General features: G+C 32.9%; 2 protein-coding genes across 2 annotated transcripts; both read right to left on the bottom strand.

The window, feature by feature from the left end:
• Positions 1–5,075: 5,075 nt before the first annotated feature.
• Positions 5,076–14,828, bottom strand: LOC114084780 (olfactory receptor 11H6-like). The gene is made up of 2 exons (XM_071607410.1): positions 14,687–14,828; positions 5,076–6,055 (listed from the first exon to the last, which is right to left on the bottom strand). Exons 1-2 carry the CDS (start codon positions 14,826–14,828, stop codon positions 5,076–5,078), a joined length of 1,122 nt encoding a protein of 373 aa, XP_071463511.1.
• A 772-nt stretch (positions 14,829–15,600) lies between these two features.
• LOC114085012 (olfactory receptor 4K3-like) lies at positions 15,601–16,542 on the bottom strand. Its single transcript, XM_027926167.1, has one exon. The coding sequence runs from the start codon at positions 16,537–16,539 to the stop codon at positions 15,601–15,603; it is 939 nt and encodes a 312-aa protein (XP_027781968.1). The 5' UTR covers positions 16,540–16,542.
• Between the last annotated feature and the right edge of the window lie 9,763 nt (positions 16,543–26,305).

Genomic DNA, 26,305 nt, shown 5'->3' with positions numbered 1-26,305 from the left:
GGTTGTCTATATCCTCCTGACTCAATCTGGGCAGATCATATGACTTAAGAAATTTATCTATGCCTTCACTATCTTCTAATTTATTGGAGTATAAGGATTCAAAATAATTTTTGATTATCTTCTGTATTTCTGAAGTGTCTGTTGTGATATTGCCTTTTTCATCCCGTATGCTAGTAATTTGAGTTCTCTCTCTTCTTCTCTTCTCTAGCATGGCTAAAGGTCTGTCGACTAAAAGTTGGTTCTTTGAAAAAATAAACACATGTATATTTTCTGTGTTCAATGTACAAATTGTTATTGTGCTCTCTCCTCCGGCAGTGGGGAGAGGTCTCTATTCTGGAAGTATTAGACAGAACTCTGACCTTGGTTAGGAATTTCTCCAAGTGCCATGTTTTTAACCTATTTTTTGATAGTGTGATAGTTATGGAGAATTAAAAAAATGTCATAACAACTATTTTTTAAGACAATTGTCTTTTCTCTGGGGAGGGGGTTGGTGGTAGAGGTGTTCAGGTGTTTTCATTTATGAATAAAAAAGTATGTGTTTTTCTCTTATGCTTCTTTCATTTCAGTTATTGCTTTACTCATAAAACTTTGTTTACTATTTTCTTTCTTTTTTATTGTTCTTTTTAGGCATACATGAGGACTCATTTTGACATAAAAATAGAAGCACAGAATTTAATTTGCTCTAAATCAGTCTCCAGTATTTCCCCAGACCACCACCACAAAAAACAACAACAACAACAACAAAAAAAAAAAACACTTCTTTTTCTGTTTTCAGTTTTAATCAGACCATTCCTTTACTTTTTCCTCAATGGATCATCAGAAAATAATCTCTAATGAATGTACAATTCATCAGGAATTCATTGTAAGATAACAAGATCAACATTAAGGGAATTGTCCAGAGATTTTAGTTCTTACATTTGCTATTCATTGAGGTGAAAGTACAATATTTACTTTTTGTGTTAATCAGACAATTTGTGTTCCCTCTTTGGATACATAGTATTATATTCATATGTCCTCTCTAGTTGTAATTTGCTGCCAATAACTGACATTTTCTTGAAATTTTAAGGTATCCTGAATCACTATTCTTGCAAGTAGGATCAAAAGACAAGCATAAGAAAAGAAAATAATCTACCAAAAAAAATACATATTGACTCCCTCACTCCAGCGTTCTTTTAGTGGTTCCGTTCAATTTTAGGATTGTAAATTGTCTATTTGTAAAAAAATGTCACTGGCTTTCACCATGGTCACCATGGCTACCATAAGACTCGTTAAAAAGATAAAACACAATTTTCTGTAGTTGCTATATTTTCTCTCATATACAAATGTGATATAGACAGAGGAATAAATGCATAGTTGGGAATAAGTCAGAAGAGAAACTTCATAGAATTGTGTTTTATTAAGTAGAATTAGTAGTGCAATAGTATTCAAATGCTGTTACATTAATTCTCCAGAAATCAATAATGTGTGACATCAAATATTATAGATGACATGTTAGAGTCCATTTACCTTAAGGAACAATTCATTGTGTTTCTGGAATGTGTAAACAGCTTTGGAATAACAAAATTCTCTGAAATCCAGGTATTTGAGGGTAGAAAGATGCAAGTAAGATGTGGTATTGTGGACTTAAAGGCATTTTTTTCTCCTTTTTCAAAAGATATGGAAAATTATACATGTTTATTAGGAATCATGTGATAACTTCCTGATAAAATGAACTTCTACATAACTTTTGAAGGTGAGTCTTTGAGTTTAATCAACATTTATAGAAAAATTCAACCCACCCAATTATTTTGCTGATACTATGTTAAAATATTATTGAATATTTGGTTATTATAATCTGGCTTTGTGTTTCTTGCTTACTCTACATGGATCCAGGAAGTTCATCTTAAAAAGAGATCCTACATTTCCCCCTAAGAATTCCCCAAATCTCTTCAGAGAACCCTCATGGTTGTCTCCACTTCTTTGTTGTTTGGATTACAGGTGACTGGATTCAACAGAGCTCAGGATGCTGTAGGATACAGAAGTGAACTTCTTCCCATTGATGCAGAAGGAGCATGGGACAGCAGACTCAAGCTGGCCAGTGTGAGGTGAGTCTGGAGTCCACCATACTGCTGCTCTTTTTCCTCTTGAACATCCATCCACCTGTGAGCAGACTTCCATTCTCCTCACTTTCCAGGAAAGCCTTTCTGAAAAAGATGAAGTTTGCTGATATGACTATCTCTGTCCATGACCTGCTGCAACTGGAACTTATTGTCCCAGAGGACCCTTGCAAGTCCCTTGAGTGGCAAAGGCAAGGAGGAATGTTCTGGGTCTTTGTGGCCCTGTCACATTCTAAAAGGGCCACTTATAATAGATTGAGCAAGAAAGGTGCATGAGTACAAGTGACAATTCTTCCATATTTAAGTGTCTTGACTTCTGCCTTAATTCCCCTGTTATGTCCCACTTGTCTTTCTACAATTGCATTGTGTGAATAAGCCTTTTTGAACAATCCCTGCAATTAGATGTTGTCTGCATTGCAGCTGTCTTTACACTTATGTAAAGCAACGATGACCTGATGATGGTGGAGGATGGCCCCTGTGCATAAACTCAGCTCTGGATCTCACAGTAATCAATTAATATAGATAACATGGGCAGACTACTACTGTGCAGTAGAGGATGACTCAGTGTGTGTGTGTGTGTGTGTGTGTGTGTGTGTGTGTGTTGCATCAGAACACTCAGTAAGTACAATGACTAATCACACAGGAAAGAGAGGTAAGATTGAAAGCCATGAATTCTCCACTTTATATGGATTAAAGTAAAGAGAAGAATAGGACTGAGAATGAACTTTGCTTAAAAAGCTGCCCTCTTTTTCCCTCTTGATCTGTTTCATAACAGTAAAGCAAGGTGGTTGCACTTAGTCTCTGAGTTTCTTAGTAGGCCCCAAATTTAATGGGCTCTTGATAATGGTTCTATTGTTCTCTTTTATGAATCTACACTTTTAGCCACATTTGGAGATTTTATTAATTATTTGCCAATTTGATTGAAATTTTGATGAAATTTTTTGTCAGATAGAGTTTGTATGACAAATAGTTGAAAAATAAAGAGACAACATACAGAATGGGAAATATTATTTGTAAACTATGCATCTGACTATGAGGATTCATATCCATAATACATAAGAACTCAAAAACTCAACAGAAAAAAAAATGAAATAAAACAAGTAAGTTGACTTTGGGCAGTATATGCCAGCAACCTTGGGGCATGCCTGTTATCTCAGCAACTTGAAAGAAGAGTCAGGACAATGAGAATCAGAAGTTGAAGAACAGCCTGGACAACTTAGTGAGACTCTGTTACACACACACACACACACACACACACACACACACACACACAAAATGGGATAGATACTGTAGCTCTGTAGTATCTGTAGTTTGATGTTCCTGGATTTAATCCTTAGAATCACCAATTTAAAAAAAAATTTAGACAAGTAGGCAATATACATTTCTCAGTAAAGAAAAGATACACAAATCGTCAAAAGGTATATGAGAAAAGGTTCAACATTACTAATCAAAAGGAAAATGCAAATAAAACCACAATAAAATATTTTCTTGCTTCAGTAAATAGAAGAAGACTAAAGTTAACTAGTGCTGTTGAGGATGTGTCAAAGAGAACCATTGTAAATTTTTGGTGGAGATGCAAATTATTACAACTACTTTAGAAAATGAGTTGGAAATTTCTGAAAAAAATGAAAATACAAGTACCATATTGTTCAGTAATCCCATTCCTGGTTATATGTCCAAATGAAATAAAGTCAGTGTGTTGAAGAAACATCTGCATGCCGATGTTCATTGAAACACTGTTACCTTGTGTTAGACCTTGTTTTATTAAATGTAACACCAAAATTACATCTGACAAATAAAAGTTAAGCAGATTAGTCGAACTTCAACAAAATACAAACTTCAAAATACATAATTTAGAATATAAAGATAGCCCCCAGTTTGGGAGAATTTTTTTCAAGTTATGCATTACTAAAATTATGACAAGGTATACATCATCTTATGAAGGTGGATATATCATAATTGCAATGATGACAAGATGACTACATTGAAAGAGGATCAGAAGTTTAAAATATTTCTTCAAAGAGGACTCTTCAGTTTGCAAGAAATACATAAAATGGGGATCAGCACATCAGTCATTAGGGAAATGTCCATTGAAATCGCAATAAAATGCCACTTTGCACTGACTGAGATAGCAAAAGTTAAAAAGACAGAAGATAACTAGTGTTGGCAAAATACAAGGAAACAGAAATTCCAATACATTATGAACATTGAGTTTTGAGAATAATTGGTGATGGTCTTTCTGAGAATAGTCAGACAATTCCTCAAAATGCTGCATAGAAAATTAACATATAATCTACTTATTTCATTCCAAAATACATGTTCTAAGGAAGTGAAAACATATGTTCCTATTCACAAAAAAACTGGTTCATGCATTATTTATGACATCTCTGAAGCAGACTCATTAAATGTCCACCAAAGGTGAAGGGAAAAGAAAAGTGGTTGCATTGTCTTTCAATTGAATGTTATTCAATTACAAAAAAAGGTTGATTTGCAGCATGAGGAAAATTCCTGCTAAAAGTTTGAGTCACTAGTGTTCTTCAGAAGATTGGAAGAAGGCAAATCCAACAACTTCTGTAATAAAAACACTACCCTAGAATTGCTATGCAAATTTATAATATATTAATTTCAACTCAGGAAAAAGTTTTAGGAAGAAATGTAAATGTAGGAAGATTGTCTGTGTGTGTGTGTGTGTGTGTGTGTGTATCTGAGAACACTGAAATTTTAGAGAGAAAAATATTAACTAGTATTAACTCTGAAAGCCAGCAAGATAAGTTATCATTTTCCATTGACTATAGTCTTTTACTTGGAAGAACTTTATTATTAATTTTTTATCTAATAAAGTGAACAAATGAATATAGCTAACTTTATAAACAGGTTTTTGAACTTGATTATGTTCCCACTCCCAGTAAAGATATTTTTCTAGTTCTGTAAATACAAACAAAAAATCAAAGTGCTAATTTAATTGGGTACACAGCTTCTTCAATAACCTTTGCCATGGCTCTGTGGAAATTTCACAGTTCTGAACAGTTTTCTCAGGGCCTCTTTCATCTCTTTATTTCGTAAACTATAGATCAAGGGGTTGAAGAGTGGAGTTAACATGGAGTAGAACAAAGTCACAATTTTCTGCATCCCTGCTGGATTTCCTGCTGTGGGGCTCACATAAACAACCATGAGGGAGCCATAGAAGAGGGATACTACAGCCAGATGGGAGCCACATGTGGAGAAAGCCTTTTTCTGGCCTTCTGCTGAAGGGACCCTGAGTACAGCTCTGATTACCAAGGTGTAGGAACTGGTAATGAAGAGGAAGGTGGAGAAAATGAGGACTGAGTTATAGATGGCACAGATAATTTCAGTGCCAGGAGCTGGTTCACAGGACAGCTTTATAAGTGGTCCTGGGTCACATAGAAAGTGATCAATTTTATTTTCACAACAAAATGGGAGCTGAGAAACTAGGTAAACAGGCAAGAGGAAGTACAAAAAGCCACACACCCAGCAGCCAGCTCCCATTCTGAAGCAGTTTTGAACAGTTATGATGGTGGAATAGTGCAGGGGTTTGCATATTGCAAGGTACCTGTCAAAGGCCATGACAGACAAGAAGAAAGTCTCAGTGGTGCCCATGGAGAAGAAGAAATAGAACTGGAGGAAGCATCCAGAGAAAGAAATGTCATGGCTCTCAGAGAGAAAGTTGGCTAGCATACTGGGGACAGTAGAGTTAATAAAACAGATCTCCAGGAAGGAAAAGTTGGCCAGCAGAATGTACATTGGTGTTTGTAGTCTATAGTCCCACCATACAGCACAGATAATGCACAGGTTTCCAATTAGGGTTGAGATGTATGTTCCAGAAAAGATTGAAAAGAGGAGGATCTGAAACTTCCAGGTGTAAGGGAAGCCCAAGAGGATGAATTTACTCACAGAGCTGGAGCAATTATTTACATTCAAATTTGTATTTGTTCCTAAAGCTGCAAAGATAAAAGATTTCCATGTGAGAAGTGATCTTATATAATGAGACTTTTTAAGACAGATTCCTTGAGTGGTGTCACATTGGTATTCCTTTCAAAAATAACAGATTATTCATGCAGAGATATTTACATGATTTTCAGATACTCATAGTCCTACCTTAGACACACCAAACCCAATTTGAAAAGAGGAAGAGAGGGTCTGGAGTCAAAGGAAGTTTACCACCCATATGTTGGTTTTGACCAAAACAAAACAATACAAGACAGTAGATACAATTTTAGGTCAAGTGGTGAATGAAAGGAGAAAATAAATATACTAAAGAGAAAAATCATTGTTTGTCACATACAAAGATATTACATTGATTGATGTTCAATATTCTTTGCTCTATTTGTGACAGGAATACTTGCTCCTATACTGATTTGAGGATAATATCTCAGTGTATCTATAGAATTAAAATATATGCATAGGATAATTCATTTTAGCTTTGTTGTGTTAGGTTAAAGGTTTTCTTTCTCTGTACATTTCAGACCGTAATTTAATTAATAATTGAGGTGAAAAATATTGAATGATTAATAGAATTTTGACATTCATCTCATTGGTAAAAATATATTTTATTAAACTATTTTATATAATAAGTAAAAATATTATTTTTAACAAATATGGTTATGGTAACACATAACTTCATACATTGCAAAGATAATAAGAAGGAATGGATAAAAAAATTTCAGTCTAAAAATTTCTTCCAGAAAAATGGGCATGTCTGCTATTTGTAGTTCAAATAGTGGGAAATCCCACAATGTCATTTCAGGTCTAATCATAAATATTATTTGCTAATATTTTATTTTAATTTGTTCTCCAAATAACAATTAGAATTCTTTATAACATCATCATCATCATTTAACCCTCTAAATAAAATTAATATGAATATGTGAGATATATCATATATTGTCGGCCTCTTGAATACTTTGTAATTGGAATGGAGGGTGAGTGATCAACTCTCATCTGGTTTGTATAGCAAAATGTAAATAATCAATGCTGATATTAGAGAGAATTGGTTTTCAAAGTATGGTCCAGGAATGGTTAGTGTTCTTTGAGAATCTTTCAGGGAAAATAGATCAAAATTATTATTATTTTACATCAAAATTATTTTTATAATAATGTTAAGATAATATTTGGTTTTCCATTTTGCATTTTTTCTTTATTATTAAATTGGAGTTTTCAAGGCTACATGATACATGATATCACAAGAGACTAACCAGAGAAGTAGATATGATACAAAAATCTTTACTGTATTAAGAAAAACAGTAATGATATTGGCAAAACAGATGTAAATTGAAACTCTTCTCAGTAATTTGGATGAAGTCACTTTTACATAAAATATTCATCATTTGACTTAATATATGCCTAATTAATTACTGCTGCTATTTTAAAATTAATTTATAAACAAATATTCCCCAGGTTTAATTTCCAAATAATAAATATTATTGGCAATAACTCACATAAATGCAAGTTATGTGGTGTCCTTGAGAGTTTTTAAGTTATAAGCATGTCCTAAAATCAAATATTGGATAACAACATTCCTAGAAAAATCTTACCCTCTAAAGAATAATTAAATGCTATTCATAGTCATCATAGCAAAAAGTATCTTGGATAAGAGTCTCATGTAGTCCTTTGCTTGTTTTCATTTTTCCTTTATTATTTTTTTATTGACATTCCCAATTTTAGCAGTATTATTTATGGGTTTCATATGCAAATAGCAATTTTAGAAACGTAATCTTTTGGAGATAAAGCATATGCCAATTTAAATTCCCCATTCAATATTTCAGAATGTTAAGACTTTAACATACAAAAAATTAACCAACCAGTAAAATAATAATATTATTATATGTGTATCATATTGCTTTATTTTAGTTTTAGTATAGCATAGAGACATGGAAGTTAAATGAAAATAAATTGACTTATTCTTAAAATATTCACCATGTGTCTATTAATTCCAACCCTGGAACTCAGAAATGTAGATTTTTTTTAAAAGTTTTTTTTAATAGCTCTGTAATTTGAAAAGCAATTTTTTTTTTCATATCAGGAATCAAACCCACGAGCATTTAACCACTAAGCCACATCCCCAGGCCTTTTTGTATGTGGAAATAATTTTCCTGAACTAATTATTTTATCCAGTTTTCAAAGCAATCATTTATAATACAGACTGATGCTCTCCATGAGTGAAGAACAGACTGCAATTCAATGCCAGTCAATCAAGCCCTCGACATTTCAATATTCTATTTACTGATTATTTTGAATTTTCATTCACTCCACTTCTTTTTATATGTTTGAAGATCTGTCTCTATCCTTGTGCCCACATATTTCTATTTGCTTTATTGGTCTTTCTCTAAGGGTCATGTATAGTTTTGTTTGTACCATTACATATTTTTTTTGTTTTATATTTCATTCAACTGTGACTCTGTTGTCTCCAGATTTCAAACAGCATCTGCCTAGAATCTGTTTCTATAAACTATAATTAAAAGACAAAGAATATGTTAAAAGATTGGACTAATATCAATCAGTATCTCAATGCAGAAAAAGCTACTGATTATCTGAAAGATTTCACAAAAAAACTCAAACCACGTTCTGTAATAACATTGTCCTTCATAAAATCTCAAATCTATTCTATATGATGTTGTTCTTCATTAATTTTACAGTTGAGATAAAAAAGTAAGATAGATACTGAAATCAAATATGTATCATTTACAAATATATGCAAAATTGATTATGTTCACAAAGGTGTTCCTCTATATTTGCAATCAAAATGTGAATAAAATGTCCTTGTCTATTAGTCCCTAAAATTATCAGAAAGTCAAGGGGTTCATGCAATGTTGTTTTATATTTTAGTAAAGGAAGATATGTCCACACTCATTTTAGGAGTCTTTCCATATTTAGGGTACAAACTCTGTCATATATAGTAGAATACAAAAGGTGATGTGAGAAGAGCTTCAGCAAATTTAACTCTCAGATAAAACCATGGCTTTTATGTGGAAGAAGTGATGATCTTATAATTCACATACTATGTGGTAGAACATAAAACTAGAGCAGAGTGGAAGAAGGGCTGAAATCTTGTGGATTACACCTTACCTGAAAAGACAAGATGGGAATCATAGACACCTGTATGATTGAATGCCATCTTCCACTTCAGAGTTCAAATTCTGATCTCAGATCTCAGAGAAATGAAGTCATGCTTCAAGCATTACTGTGGGAATGTGGGAACTGCTGTAGAGGCTTTTTGGAGAACATTATGAGATTAATAAATTAAGTATGAGGTGTTTGGGTCTGCTAATGTCAGTTGAAAAGACAACAGGAAACTTGGCAATTGAAAAGAGAATGATGATCTCCCATTGTCTAGGCAGAATGAAATGAACCAGTAAAATATGAACTGGTCATCTCTGGGGAGTGGCTCTGTAGAGAGGGAACTTACAACAGTATTTTTATGGAGCATGGTGTTATGTTCAGCACTTTATTCACCATGCTGAAATATATCAAATATCTTTACTAACCTCTTACTCTTTTTTCAAGAATTTTTCACGTAGCTTATGAAAAGAAACAGAATTAAGTAAAATTATTTGGATGGGTGTAAGTTTGGTTTTAGTAGAAGAAAAGCACTCTTTTTTCCTGGTGAAAAAGGGAAAATTGTGACTCTAGCAGTGAGACTTGTTTCCCAGCTTGGAAAAATGTCCTCAAGTTGCAGGTTATCAGAGAGAGGTTACATTCCAGTGTACTACTCAACCTTATTAAAGACTCATTTCTATGTCATTTGTTGTTAATTACTTTGTATACACACCACTACAAGATGACCACTGTCTCTTTGAGAGATGCTTTCATTAGATGTTTTTTTTAATGACAAAGACATTTATGAAAATTTGCCAAACATCTAAATATATTGTTAATATACAGATAATTCTTCAACTTATGATGAGATTATACCCTGATTAAACCCACTATAAATTGAAAACAAAGTAAAAAAAAAATCACAATATGGCAAGTCTACTCAACATAGCTTAGTTTAGCTTAATTCAAATGTGCTCAGAACTTTTATATAACTCTACATTTGGGTAAAATTATCCAACAAAAGCCTGTTTTATTATAAAATGTTGAATATTTAATGTAATTAATTGAGTACTGCAAGAGATAAACAGAATCACAGTATGTGTACTTTCACACCATGGCAAAGTTGGGTCAGGGAGTCTCTGCATTTTAATGGCTTTGTAGTATAGCACTACTTTTCTACAGATTTGTAACAGTTTATTTCATAATTCCTTAATAGTTTAACTATTAGCTATGATTACCAGAGCTAAAATGGTTCTAAATAGTAGAATATGATCAAATAGGATTTATTTCTTTATTTTTTATATTATCCAACATTTTACCATTTTCAATAGCATATATGACTATAATTTTGGTTATTTATTAATAGAAAAATATAGGAAGATTTTAATAGATATAGAAGTAGCATTAAATAAAATTAATTCTGATAAAATTCAGAATGAGCCAGAAATAAAAGGTGACTTCTAAATTTGTTAAATGCTTGCATTTTCAAAAACAATTGGAAAAATCTACTTCAGTAGTAAAACACATACAACAGAAACCCTTTTAATTAAATTAAAGAGAAATAAAAATGATCACAATTACAATCAGTGTTTCTATTCAAAGTGATTCACTACCTTTAAGGAGCTGGGTTCAATCCTCAGCACCACATAAAAATAAACAAATAAAACAAAGGTATAAAAAAATAGAAAGATTATATTTCCATGACCTGTAGACTTTGTAAAGTGAATGTAACTTGTTGGTCAATCAAGTGGAGGACAATTTTTAAAATTCCACTTTTTTTCAAAATGTATTTTATACTTAAATAATACATAAGACTTTTACATATTTATACAGCGTAGTGTGATATTGATTACTATATGTAATTATGGAATCACAATTACTGGCACACTCATCATCTCAAACATTTATTATTTCTTTCAAAATCTCAGTTATTTTGAAATATGAATCTAATTATTGTCAACCATTTACCCTATCATGCTATAGGAGATTAGAAGTTATTTCTACTATCTAATCACACTCCTGTACCCATTAATCATCTCAGCTCCATCCCCTTCTCCCTAATTATTCCCAGTCTCAGGTAATCACTGTTCTACTCTCTACATTTAGGGTATTATATTTTTTAAGTTTGTACATATAAGTGAGAATATGCAGAACTTGTCTTTCTGTGCAAAACTGAATTCACATAACAGAATGCCTTTATTCTTTCTTAGAGTTGAATAATAATTCATTTTGTATAAATACCACATTTTGAAGTCCATTCATCTTTTGATGGATCCCTAACTGACAACATTTCTTGGCCAATGTGAATAGTACTGCAATAAACATGGAAATAGAGATATTTCTTCAACATACTGATTTTCTTTCTATTGGATATATACCCAGTAATGGAATTGCTGCATCAAATTATCTATCTTGTTTCTTGAGAAATTTCTATGCTGTTCTCCATAAGAGCTATACTTATTTTTAGTCCCAGCAATAACATATGAGATTCTCCTTTCTCTGCATCCTCACCAGCATTGTTTTTTGTCTTTGTGATAGTAGAAATTCTAATTTGAGTAAGACAGTATCTCAGTTGAGACAATATCTGATATGTTTCTGATTTGCATTTTCCTATTGAGATGACAATATGATTTTCATCTGTTATTTTGTTAATGTGTTGTAGTTCATTGGTTAATTTGCACATTCAGAACCATCATTATATCTCAGGGATAGATTTATGGTGACCATGTGTAGTTGAACTCAATTTGCTAGTATTTTTTGAAGATATTTCCATATATATTCTTCAGAAATATTGGCCAACTGATCTCAAATTGAAACCTCCTATAATTTTGTGTCCTTTTACCAGTATCTTTTAAACTCCCTTTTTTCACCCAACTTCACCAGTCTCTGGTAGCCAAAATTCTACTATTTGTATGAGATCAATGTTTTTAGATTCTGCATATGAGTAAAATCATGCAGTATTAATCTTTATATACCTGGCTTATTTGACAAAACACAGTGTCCTCTAGGTTTATCCAAGTTGTTGTAAACAATAAAATTTCTTTTCTTTTTTTTATAACTGGAAGATATTCCACTGTGTATATGTAACACATTTTCTTTATACATTTATGTTTGATAGACACAAGTTGATTTTATCTCTTGGCTATTGTGAGTAGTGCTGCTATAAATATGTGTGTGTGTGTGTGTGTGTACGAATGCACTTGTGTGTGTGTTTGTGTGTGCGTGTGTGTGTGTGTTTGTGTATAGACACCTCTTGACATACTCATTTTCTTTCTTTTGAATATATACCAGTTATTAGGCTTACTGGATGATGTGACAGTTCCATTTTTAATTTTTGAGGCACCATCACACTGTTTTCCATAATGGCTATACTAACTTACATCCCCACCAACAGTTTACAATGATTTCTCCATATCTTCTCCACCAGTTTATCCTTTTATTCTTTTTGATAATAGTTATTTTAACAGGAGTGAGGTGATATCTCTTTGTCATTTAGATTTGCATCTTTCTGATGATTAGCAATGTGTTACCTTCACATTAAAGTGATACAAAGTATAATGGTGCTTTTACAATACTGTAACATTATTTAAGTGTTCTCAATTTGACTATCTACTTACTTTTACCAGTAAGTTTTTAACTTTAAATTTTGTTACTCCTTTGAATAGACTGAGATACTATGCACTGTGTTACTTTGAACATAACCTGAATAACACAGTCATAAAAGATGTGAAGAGGTAAAAACTAAAAAAAAAAAAAAAAAAAAAAAAACCTTGGAAGTTATGTTTTCTAATCTGAATAGTAATGGCATTCATTATTTAGAAAATAATCACAATCATCATCTGCATCACTTATATGGAACCAAGTATTAGGAATCTTGGTGTTTTCCTTTTACCAAATAATTCTTTTTGGTATTATACAAAGAGAGCTTTCTTGTGAGGATAAATTAAAATGAGTAGTAAAATATCTTGTGGTTTTCTCATGGAGAAATCCATACACTTGTATTTCTAAACTTGAAAGTACAAGTTAAGAAATCTCTTATTCGAATCATTAACAAAATATAATATTAAAAATTATATTACATATATAATTATATTAGATATAACTCAAATATCATAAAAATTTCACATTAATCATGATATGTTCTACAGAAATATTGAACATTTTGATATTTTGAAAGCATATTGATCAACTATATTAATGTTGTAATTTTCACTGAATCCAATAATCAGAAAAAAGGAAATTATTTTGGATGTCTTAAACATTCTCATTGGATCAAATAATCAGAAAAAAGGAAGCAATTTGGAGTAGACAATGGGCCATAAACCTCCTAATAATTTTTCTTAAAAACCAGTGGTCATCATCCTATTGAGCTCTGGTAGATAGAAAGTATATAGTTTTTTTTTAATGTTTTTTTTCTTTTGGTATCAGGAATTGAACTCAGGGACACTTAACCACTGATCCACAACCCCAACCTTTTTTTGTATTTAATTTAGATTTAGATTTGCAGGAGTAGTTGTGAAAGTAGATGCACCATAAGTATCACCATCTCAAGCCCAGCAATGAAATGGGAAAAGAAGATCTGAGATATGCAGCCTGCAAAGGAAATGGTCTTCTTCTCCCTGAGAAAGTCTGCAATCATCTTTGGAGTGGTGTTTGAAGAAAGCCACATATCAAAAAAAGACAGGTTGGCCAGAAGGAAGTACATGGGGGAATGCAGATGAGTGTCAGTGATGATTAAGGTCATAATGACAACATTTACAGACATTATCTTTTTCATTCTAATATATTGATGCTGAATTGTTTAGGGCCTCACTAAATTGCTGAGGCTGACTTGGAACTCACAATCCTCTTGCCTCAGTTTCTGGAGCTGCAGGGGTTACAGGCATATGCTAACACTACTGGCTCATGTGTGTAGGCTTTGACAGCAAGTGATTGTGTGATCTGTTGTTTATCATTACTTGAATCCCACCACATTCTTCATAGTGTAAATTGAGATGCAAAAATGGAATTTTATCATCAAGTAGAAATGGCACTCAAGAAATCAAGTTTTCTAACACCACATGCATAAAGAAATTGCATTAGCTGATGGTGCATCTACTTTTACAACTACTCCTGATTTTTTTTTCTCTCCTTCAGTGTACAACTCTGGCTACATGGAAAGTTCTTTTTTTATATATTTATTTTTTGGTTGTAGTTGGACACAATACCTTTATTTTACTTATTTATTTTTATGTGGTGCTGAGGATTAAACTCAGGACCTTACATGTGCTAGGCGAGCGCTCTACCACTGAGCCACAATCCCAGCCCAGGAGAGTTCTTTATAACCAGTGGACTGGCAAGTAAAAATTTCAACCTGAATATACTGATGATTTTGCATGATAACAAATTAGAAGAAGTAAAAAAAAGAAAGGTTGAATTTTTATAATGTCAATTAAATGAAGTATTCTGGTGAAATATTGGTATTGCTTAATGTAACTATAGTCCTAAAGGGCAGTTATGAGGAGAAATTGTCCCACTAGAAAGAATGGAAGCAGTACACTGAGTTTTCACCTTTGCTACACCTGCGTTGTTGTTGTCCTCCTCCTCCTCTTCTTCCTCTTCCTTCTCCTTCTCCTCCTCCACTTGCTCCTTCTCCACTATTTTTTTTTTGTGGCTGGAAGCATACCTATATTGTTTCATGAGATTTTACTAGTTTGGCTAGATCATTGGGGTTAATAATGAATATAATTGACAGATTAATGACAATAAAGCTTGGGAATAATTCTGATAACAAACTTGTGAGAATAGGAACAGACTGTGATAATGAAGTGTCTCATTTGTATGATTGATAGACAGTATTCACTACAGGGGAAGCTTTAGTAATTGGATGGAGAGAAATACTTCAGTTTCATTATTAATAATGTATACCATGGTCCCTGGATTCAGGGAGATTGCATTTCAGGGGATAAAATAAATATAATTGTAATAATTTAAAGAATACATTTTGTTCTCGAGTTCTGAAATAACCAAAGGAAATAGCATTAGATTTTATTTATTTTTTACTTTTATTGAGTTAATGAAACACAAGAAAGAGTAATCTTCATGGTTATTTCTTACGTAGCTTATCCTTTTATTTCTCTTTCTCTCTCTCTCTCTCTCTCTCTCTCTCTCTCTCTCTCTCTCAATTTGCCACTGGTATTTAGATATGAATCTAAGGAAAAATAATATCCCATTGCCTATTGACAAATGGCACATGAAGGTTTTGAGGGAGCCATTAAAATACAGAAACACTTCTTCTCCAAATGAAATTAGATAAAATTCAAGAGAAATTTGATAAGATACTACCCTGTGGGACAGATTTACACCTTTGAAAAACAAATACAAATTTAGTTCATCATCTAACATATTTAAAAACATAGGATGGCTGATTGGATAACTCTCTGATAATTAAGGACTTTTAGTTTTCTAGGCATTAATTATTTCCTTTGAAATCCACATAGTAGTTTCCAAATCTCTTAATGGCATTTTTCATCTCTTTATTTCTCAGTGTATAAATGGCTGGATTGAGTAAAGGTGTAAAAATGGAGTAAAACACAGCAAGAAATTTGTCCATCCATGTGATGTTGAGTGGCCACACATAGATGAATATGCAGGGCCCAAAGAAGAGTACCACCACAGTGATGTGAGCAGTGCAGGTGGATAGGGCCTTGGATGCACCAGTTTTAGAATTTTGGCATACTGTAACAAGAATATATGTATAGGATATCAGCAAGAGGATAAAGCATGTTATGGCTACAACCCCACAGTCAACATTCATTAAAACTTTCAACGTATGGGAATCCATGCAGGCTAGATCAATTACCAGTGGTCTATCGCAGAAAAAGCTATCTATTTCCCTAGGGCCACAAAATGGCAGCTCCACAATCACAACAATCTGACTCATGGCATGCACAAAGCCCACAGTCCAGGCAGTCACCACCAGCCCAATGCACCTGTGCAGGCTCATAATGGTAGAGTAGTGCAGTGGTTTACAGATGGCCACATAGCGGTCATAGGCCATTATCACCAGTACCACCATCTCAAGCCCAGCAATGAAGTGGGAAAAGAAGATCTGGGACATGCAGCCTGCAAAGGAAATGGTCTTCTTCTCCCTGAGAAAGTCTGCAATCATCTTTGGAGTGGTGTTTGAAGAAAGCCACATATCAACAAAAGACAGGTTGGCCAGAAAGAAGTACATGGGGGAATGCAGATGAGGATCAGTGATGATTAAGGTCATGATCACAACATTTCCAGACACAATGATCAGGTAAAGTATCAAAAATATCATGAAGAGTAAGACTTGCATATCCCATGAGTGGCCAAGTCCCAGAAGCACAAATTCTGACATTACAGACTGATTTCCTCCATCCATTTTATTCACTTTATCTTCTGAGTTAACCTGGAGAGAAGAATAGGTTATCAGTTGGTAGGATAAGTAATGATGGATTTTTACAATTTGTAAAATTTGATATTCATTTTGAAATTTAGCATCAATATATTAGAATGAAAAGGATAATTATGAAAAGGAATCTGAGCCAGTTATCCATGGCATTATGTCCAAAAGAGAAACTAAATGCCTAATACTGTTTTTTTTTTTTCAAGAAGCAGAACCAAAGATGTTTTTTTGTGCAAATAATTGAGAGGGTGCACTCACAAGAAGTAGTGAAGAGAGCAGGACAGCAAGGTGAAAAACTAAAATACTTGTGGTCTTACCTAAAATCTAACTATAGTCCACTATTCTAATAAGGAGATCTGAGTGAGATTTAATAAATACCTTTACAGTGAATAAAGAAAATTAACACATCTGCTTAGGAAAATGAATGTAAATTAATATTGAAATATAGTATGAATGACAGTACAATATTTAGTTTATCTGTACTATGCATACTGATTTCCAAACCCACTACTGAACCTCTTCTAATAATATATCATAAAACTGAAACTTTAACCCTCTAAAATGTATGTCAAAAGAACTTTAAGGAGAGAAATTGTCTAGAAAGTCATTTGATAAATATCTTGACATAAAGATTTGGATGTAAAACTAGCATATAACTTATCATTAATTAAATCCCATCTGTGATCTAACAGAGATAATTTAGTAAACTAAATGGATTAGAAACAACTATCAGTGCAAAGTCATGTGGACAGAGATTAAAGTGGATGGCAACTGAAATTAGATTCAGACTTGATAAACTTTGAATGGATACTCCTTATAACTTAAACATATCAATAGAAAATACTGATCTACTGTTTTATGGATGGATGCTGAGAAATTCCTAGACATTGAAATATTACGATTTCCTGAACAACACAGACACAAACATTATCTATTTACTTGTTTTCCCTTTGACTATGTATCCATCACTGATCTGCGTTTTCTAACAGGAAAAGGTATTATGTTCATGTGTAAGAAAAGAACATCTTTGAGTGTTAGTGCTTAGTGAACACAAGATAAACGTGTCAGTGAACACTGATTATTCATTTTTAAAGGTATCAATAATGTTGCTTATAACTATCTTTATGAAAATGCAAAGTTCTTGTGAAGATTGCTGTTAGGAAGATAATTGTATATTTTTCCTTTTATAATTTTTTTTTCTCTTGGCATTGTTTCATTTTTTGTGTGTCACATCTTTTTTTATATTTTGAAATCTCTAGGGTGGTGCCAAGGAAAAGATGAATGATCAAAACTCCTACCTTATCATGAACACTATTTCCCTTAACCTTATGTAAGAACTTGAAAGCATAAATTATAAATGGCAAGAAATACAATTCTCCTAAAGAAATCAGTCATACCTATGTTTGTTGTGGATAACAGAACATAGAATAGACTCATAAGTTACAAATAAACACAATTACCATGACAGATATTTACCTAATTTTTAAGAAAAATATCCTGATGTTATTCTCAATAAATTTATGATCCCTAAGAAACTTGAACAATCTGAACTTTTTTTTCTAAATTTCTTTTTCTTATCAGTGCAAACTTTCCCAGAGTTTTCAAAAACTAGTCTTGTACCTGTTGAACAAAAGACAAGGAAGAGAGCTTATATTAAAACAAGAATCCAATTACATTTGAGAGAGGAATTTCTTAAAAGGTGAACATGTATATTCTCAGGGAACAATTAACCCATAATAAAACATTCTGCCCTTTATGTTTTGAAATTAATAATATTTCATATTATAAATAGGCAAATTATCTTTCTCTGTTAATATTAATCAGCATTAATATTTAATAGAACTTGGACACTTTATTATAATAGATTCAGAATTTTTACCTGAAACACAGGGAGAATTCTCATAAAATTGGTACTTTTCCTTCTGGGATCAGTCAATTGAAACATTAGGGACATTGTATCACTCTTTTAGGAGTTCAAAAATAGACAAAAAAAATGTTTCCCTTATAGATATAATGTCCTTCAATAAATATCACTTCCTATAATATTAACTCTGAAATTCTGTGAGGTACTCAGCATTTAATTTTTACAAAAAGAACTTAGACCAGAAAATTTAATAAACTGCTTGAGGTAAATGTCAGATGTGATGCAAAGGGGTTGGGTTCCAGATCTTCCCATAGTACATCATGTCTTCATTTTCCCACATGTATGATTTTTAATCTTATTTCTGTAGTAATGTCATTTATTTCTCAATATTATATATATAATATTATATATACATACCTATATATGTATGTGTATACACATATATATAAACTTCTTGCTCTATTTCAAAAGTTTTCTTTCAGGCAATACTGACTTAGAAAGCATCTCTGAGACAGTGTATTACAGTGGCTTGTAAACTGTTTTTGATAAGATAGAAATTCCAATAGAAATAAAAAAGGTAAAGGAGAAAAAAATTGTGAATCATTTTCTGAAAATGTCAGAAGCTCAACAAGTCATTCTTACTCAAATTATAGAGGGCATTTGTGAAACAGAATAATAGAAATATTTTTTTAAATTATCTTAAGATAATCAGAAAAATGAAATAACTTACTAAATATTAATTATCCCCTCTCAGATTAGATTTTCTTTCTGATCATTCTTCTCTTCTGAAACATGTTTAATGTGACATCCATGTTGTATAGGGACAGTATCTTTGGAAGTTCTTTTCCTCAGCCTGACATATATTTACCTTCTGAAGTGGTCCCTTGGGCTTAATTTTCCTGTTCTACATCTGAACAGATCAGAACAGAACATAGAAATAATTTTCCTTGGACTTCTCTTGGGAACTTCTTTGTTAAGAATTTTCAGTTGTTGCACATTCTGGAAATTTATAACAGGAAGTCAAGAAAATCTCATATAAATTAATCCAGCGTTAAAAGTTAGTGGTTTTTAAAAATTATTCTTTATCTAACTAGAAGTGTTAAGAATACTTGTTTGACAATCTTAATTGCTTATTTTATCTTTATCTACAGATATACTACACTAAAATTAATGTTTTAGTTTCTGTGTAGTACAAATCATAGCCTGTGAGGTGTGATATATGCCCACCAACAAAAAACCCTCATATGGATCTGCATGTCATGGTCATCCAAATAGGTGGTTAGCCTTGGTCAGCTTATTTATTTGTTTCCATGTTATCTATGATTAATTGAGGTCCTGAATGGTTATATACTAAATTTCAAGTTATTAAAATACTTTTATTTTTTATGAGAATGTGAATGTTAGTTTAAAATACATTTATTGAATTTTGACATCTCAGATTTTAATATGATTTTTTTGGGGTGCAATTGAAATGTAATAAACTGCTCATATTTAAGTGTGCAGTTTAACAAGTTTGACACAAGTATACAGCCATAAAAAGATCATCACAGTCAAGATAAAGAATATGGGGGACTCAAAGATATTGGATTTGTATGAGGAAGCATTTCTCTTAACTTGGCTACCCAAAACTCAAAGCAGCAGAAATACTACTTCTCCCTGAGGTTTAGAATGAAAAATCCTGTCTGGAGGGGCAGTCTGACCTAGGTGAACCGGAGACTGTTTGACTAATTAATTGGACATAAATAAAACCTCTCCACATCAGTTTGTCTATTGTTCACCAAAAGCGAACTCAGGGGCCATCTTGGGACTGCAGCATTGTGGAGCCTACAGAAACTGGAAACCCAGATGTGAGTTTGAGGTTAGTTTGGCGTGGATCTGTCTGAGCCTAGCAATCTGCTGGAAAGTCAGAAATTGGGAGCATTTTGCCCAGGGGAACTAACACAGGTTAGAGAAACTGATGAGAACTGGCTTTCCTCAGCTTCAGGAGTCCTGAGGCTTTTGGGGAATGACAGGCTGGCTATAGTGGATCACAGTGAGAAGGTAGGAAGAGGGTGTGAGAGCATTTTGCTCTCTGCTTGACAAGCTAGCCGGTCTGGGACCCACCAGCTTCCTGGGACCCACTCATGCAAGCACTAGCTGGGGGCACCAGTGTAGTCTCTGACTCTCTCCCCGTCTAGCATACTCTGATCCCCTGGTCCTGCTTCCAGCTCCAGGATCAATCTGGCACCCAAAAGGTCCCTCTGGGTCTCCAGTTCCCAGTCTTCCAAATCCTCCTTAGTTCCTGACCTGGACCATTACTTGCATCTTTACAGCTGGCTTACAGGTCATAACATCTGACTTTGATCTACCAGACAGAACAGCTAGGCTTCTGTTGTGGCTGGGTTTCAACTCACCACACATGATGCTTAGCTGGCAGACCTATCAGGTCCATCATATAACTCCATGATGAGTGCACAGGTCCTGGCACCCAGCCCTCAGGACTGGCTGGGAGACAAGCACCTGACCAGGAAATCAAAAGGGTAGAAGAGGGAGAGACTGAGTTTGGAGACTGTATCAGAAACCAGGAATAATAGGGTCCACAGGCCACACAGGGAGCTATAAACAGGCTCCTACACTACCCAAGTGGAACCTAAAGAGATTCCTAGGATGCAATCTTCCAGTGTGGACCATAAATTACTTGGTCCTGGAAGTACAATGACTTTAAATCTCCAGATCATTTGGCATTTAGAGAAGAGACTGGATCATACATGTAGCCTATGCCCTGCCTCCAAAGTTTCACCTACAGGGTTAACCTTCTCATTCTAACAACACCACCTACCTTGAGGGTGAAGCATCAAACTCAAGACATCCCCACCTAGAAGCTGAGAAAAAAAGCTGAGAAACTTTTGAAATCCAATGAAAACAATTATCCAATTTTTCATTGAGTTTTTTTCTTTCATATTTCCACCATTTTTGAAACCAGTTACTTTTCATGTATCAGTTTATTAAGGACTGGGATGTCTAAATTTCAGTTTTGTTTGTATTTTTTTTATTTATACTTTTTCTTTCTATTTTAATTTTTTATTTTATTTTTAAAGTTTTCAATATATACTATATATATATTCTCTATATATAATATATATATATATATATATATATATATATATATATATATATATATATATATATATATATTCCCTTCTCAGCAAAAGAAAATAACAATGTGGTGAACAGAGAACCTACATTTTTGCCACACGCACGTCGGAGCACTAATCTCCAGGATATATAAATAACTTAAAAAACTTAACACCAAAAACAAAACCACCCCAATCAATAAATGGGTTAAGGAGCTGAACAGACACTTCTCAGAAAAAGATATACAATCTGTCAAAATATATGTGAAAAAATGTTCAACATCTCTAGTAATTAGAGAAATGCAAATCAAAACTACTTTAAGACTTTATCTCATACCTGTCAGAATGGAATTTATAAAGAATACAAACAATAAGTTTTGGCAAAGATTTGGGGAAAAGGCACACTCATACATTGCTGGTGGGATTGCAAATTGATGCAACCTATCTGGAAAATAATATGGAGATTCCTTAGAAAATTTGGAAAGGAAATTCATGCTAAATGAAGTAAGCCAATACTCAAAAACCAAATACCAAATGTTTTTCTGATAATGGATGCTGATCTGTAATTGGGGGGTGGGGAGCATAGAAAAAGTGGAGGAAACGTGAATGGGCAAAGGGGGAAAAGAGAGGGCATGGGGGCAGAAAAGATGGTGGAATGAGATGGACATCATTACCCTAGGTACATGTATGACTGCACATATGGTGCAATGCTACATCAAGTACAACCAGATAAATGAAAAGTTGTGCTGCAATTGTGTACAATGAATCAAACTGAATTCTGCTATCATATATACCTAATTAGAATAAATAAATACATTTTAAAAAATATGTATTTTATAAAAATTATATATATAATTATATATATAATTTTATTTCTCTGTATTCCTTGATTCTTTCTCTCTTTGCTAATAGCCAACCTCTATTATTCCCTTTTTCGCTCTTCCTATAATTTTAACTATCTATTCTCCTCCTTTCTCAAAAATATCATATCCTTCAATACTTATGTTCTCTATTTGTCCACCATTTGAAATTATAAACACTTTTTCAAATTTACTATTTTTATTTTAGGCAATACCTGAACACAATATTTTTGTTTATTGTGACAAAACTGTAGACATTGTAAGAGAAAAGATTTCATTTAAGGCTGTATATTATATGCATTGGGTGCTGTTAATATTGGTCTCCCCCTTAAAGGCAAGGTAATGGGAATATTTAGGGGCACTATAAGTCTACAGGGTAGAAACTGGACAGCCTCAGATCCACACTGCTAAATGGGTAGACAGACAAACAGTATGAAAAAACAGGGGAACAAATTACCCCAAATAAACCAAGATAATTCTATTCTATTATTGGACAGAATCCATTGACACCACAGTGGAAGAAATGTCAGAGAAGGAGTTTAAAACGTATAGAGCTAGACTAGTCCATTAGATAAAGAATGATGTAAAGAGTGAAATCAGAGAAAAAATTCAGGAGGTGAAAGATCACTTCAATAAAGAGAGATTCTGGAGAGAAATCAGGCAGAAATGATTGAAATGAAGGAATCAATAAACCAAATTAAAAATAGAATGGAAAGCATCAACAACAGACCAGACCATTTGGAAGGCAGAATTTCAGGCAATGAAGACAAAATATATAACTTTGAAAATAAAATTGACCATGTAGAGAAGATGTTAAGAGAACATGAACAAAATTTCCAAGAAATATGGGATAACATGAAAAGACCAAATTTATGATTTATTAGGATAGTTGAAGGCATGGAGATACAAACCAAAGGAATGCATAATCTTTTCAGCAAGAGTACTGCTTCATAGCAAGGTGCTGAGAAACTACAGGGACACTAAAAATTTATTGGGGAAGAAAAAAAAAAAGAAAAAGTGACAACCAATCCCCAAGTAGGACCAGCTAGAAATGAGCCCTTAGTTCTCACTCACAGACATCCACTCCTACAGAAAAAAGATAGAATTAAAACAAAGGCTATGGATACTTATGGATACTACACCTATGAAGGGGGTCTCAATCTAGATTGCCCTAGGATACGTTGGCAGGAGAAAGCCATGCCCTAAAAAGGTCTACATGTAAGAATAGAAGAGAAACCCATGTCAACAGATACATAAAACTCAACACAAGAATACAAAAAAATAAGGAAAATACAAGGTAACACAATGTCTTCTAAAGTTCACAATTCACCCATAACTTACTCCAAAGATATTGAAGTAATTGAAATATAACAGATAAAGAAATCAAAAGAATGATTATAAAATAATCAATAAATTCCAAGAGATCACAGAAAAATGAATGAATTAAGGAAGTTAGTACAGGATATGAATAAAAATATTGATAAGAGGATAGAGACACTGAAAAATAATCAAAGGGAAAATTGGAAATGAAAATACAATTAATCAAATAAATGTTCCATTGAATGCCCAAGAGTAGATATCATGCTAAAAACAGAATATAATAGAATCTCAGAGGGAAGACAAAGAGGCCAGCCTTGAACATTCAGGTAGTATTTAAGAAAAGAAAATAAGTGATCATGATTAGAATATTCCAGAACTCTGGGACATCATTAAGAGGCTAAATTTAAAAATTGTTAGAATTCAAGAGCATTGTATGATGTAGCCTAATGGAAATGATAACTTCTTTATATAAATATTAGCAAAAAAGTTTCCAAACATTGAGAGTGAGATGTACATACAGATACAGAACACTTCAGAACTCCTAATATTAAAGGATTTAAAAAGAATCCTCCTGGGCTGGGGCTGGGGCTAGGTGGTAGAATGTTTTCCTAGCATGTGTGAGGCACTGGCTCAATTCTCAGTACCACATATAAATAAATAAAGTCCATTGACATCTAAAAAAAATATTAAAAATAACCCTCTGTGATACATTATAATAAAAATTACTAGCACACAGCACAAGTATAGAATTTTAAAAGTCTCAAGATAAAAAGTCAGATCACGTTTAGAAGCAAGCCAATTAGAATTATTTCTGATTTCTCAGTATGAATCCTAGAAAACAGGAAGGATGTATTCCATGTCCTGAAAGAAAATAACTGAAAACCAGGATTGCTAAAATCAGAAATGATCCTTAAATATTAAAAAAGAAATTATAACCTTCCAAGATAACTAGGAACAAATGTATTCTATGATTACTAAGCTGGCACTACAAAAAAATACTGAAAGAAACACTCCATGAAGAAGAAATAAAAAAAAACAAACCCCAGAGCTCAGAATGAACAAATCTCATTTGAAGAGTAGCTAATCAAGTGAGAAACACGACCAAGTTACACATTAGAAATGAATTCAAATGGAAGAATAATAAACCTTTTGCCATAATAACATTGAATGTAAATGATTTCAACTATTTAATTAAAAGACAAGGGCTAGAAGGGATGGATTAAAAAAACAAGACCCAACTATATGTTGTTTGCAAAAAACTCATCTTAGAGGCAAAGACAGCCAAAGACTGAAAGTGAATGGTTGGAAATTGATTAATCATGTGAATGTAGCCCCAAAACAAGGAGGATTAACTATTCAAATATATGACAAAGCAAACTTCAACAAATTTAATCAGAAAAGACAAGGACAGTCACTTTGTACTGATAAAGAGAAAAATACAAAAATAAGATATAATATAGTAAATAATTATGCCCCCAATATTAGTTCATCTAATTACATAAAAGAGACACTATGCAAATTAAAGCCTCAGATAGACCCAAATACAACACTACTATGTAGATTTAACTTGTCTCTCTTACAAATAGATATTGCATTCAGACATAATACCGGCAAGGGCCCTTTGGACATGAAAAATATTATAATCAAGTGAACTTAACAGATATCTATAGAACATTTCATGGAACAACAGCCTAATATACTTTCTTCTCAGATGTTCATGGAAAACGGATACAATTCCTTGCCTCTTATCTGGTCGTAATGGAATGAAATTAGAAATTAACACCAAAAAACTCTAGAGAAACTATATAAACACATAGAGATTGAACAATACACTTTTAAATAATGATTGACAATAGAAGTGACAAATTAAAAAATTTTTAGAATCAAATGAGAATAGCAATAAAATACACCAGAACCTCTGGTATACTCTGAAGGCAATTCTGAAAGGAAAGCTTATAGTTATGATTTCCTACATAAGAAAATCAGAAAAATCTCAAATAACCTAACATTACATTTGAATGCTCTTGAAAAACAAGAACACACCTATTGCAAAACCAGTAAAAAGAAGGAAATAATTGAGAGCTGAAATCAATGAAATTGGGACTAAAATAATACAAAAGATCAATTAAATGAAGACTTAGTTCCTTGAAAGGATACACCAAATTGATGTCTTTAGCCAATCTAACTAAAAGAAAAAGAAAGAAGATCCAATTTAACAAAATTAGAGATTAAAAAGGAGAAATTGCCACAGATATCACAGAAATCCAGAGGATCATGAGGAAACATTTCATAAACATATACTCCAATAAATTGAAAAACCTAACAGAAATTAATACATTTCTACACAACACATAAAATCTGCCAAAATTGAATCAAGAGAATATAGATAATTTAAACAGACTAATATGTTATAATGAGATATAAACATTAATAAAAAGTCTTCAAGCAAATAACAAGGATTAAAGCCTAGGACCAGATGAATTCTCAGTTGAATTCTACCAGACCTTTATAGAAGAACTAATGTCAATACTCCTCAATTTATTCTATGAAATAGAAAGAGTTGGAACACTCCCAAATTCATTCTA

The sequence above is a fragment of the Marmota flaviventris genome, chromosome 2 (genome assembly GCF_047511675.1).
Source record: "Marmota flaviventris isolate mMarFla1 chromosome 2, mMarFla1.hap1, whole genome shotgun sequence".
NCBI lineage: Eukaryota > Metazoa > Chordata > Mammalia > Rodentia > Sciuridae > Marmota > Marmota flaviventris.
This window is presented reverse-complemented; position numbering and strand designations above follow the sequence as displayed.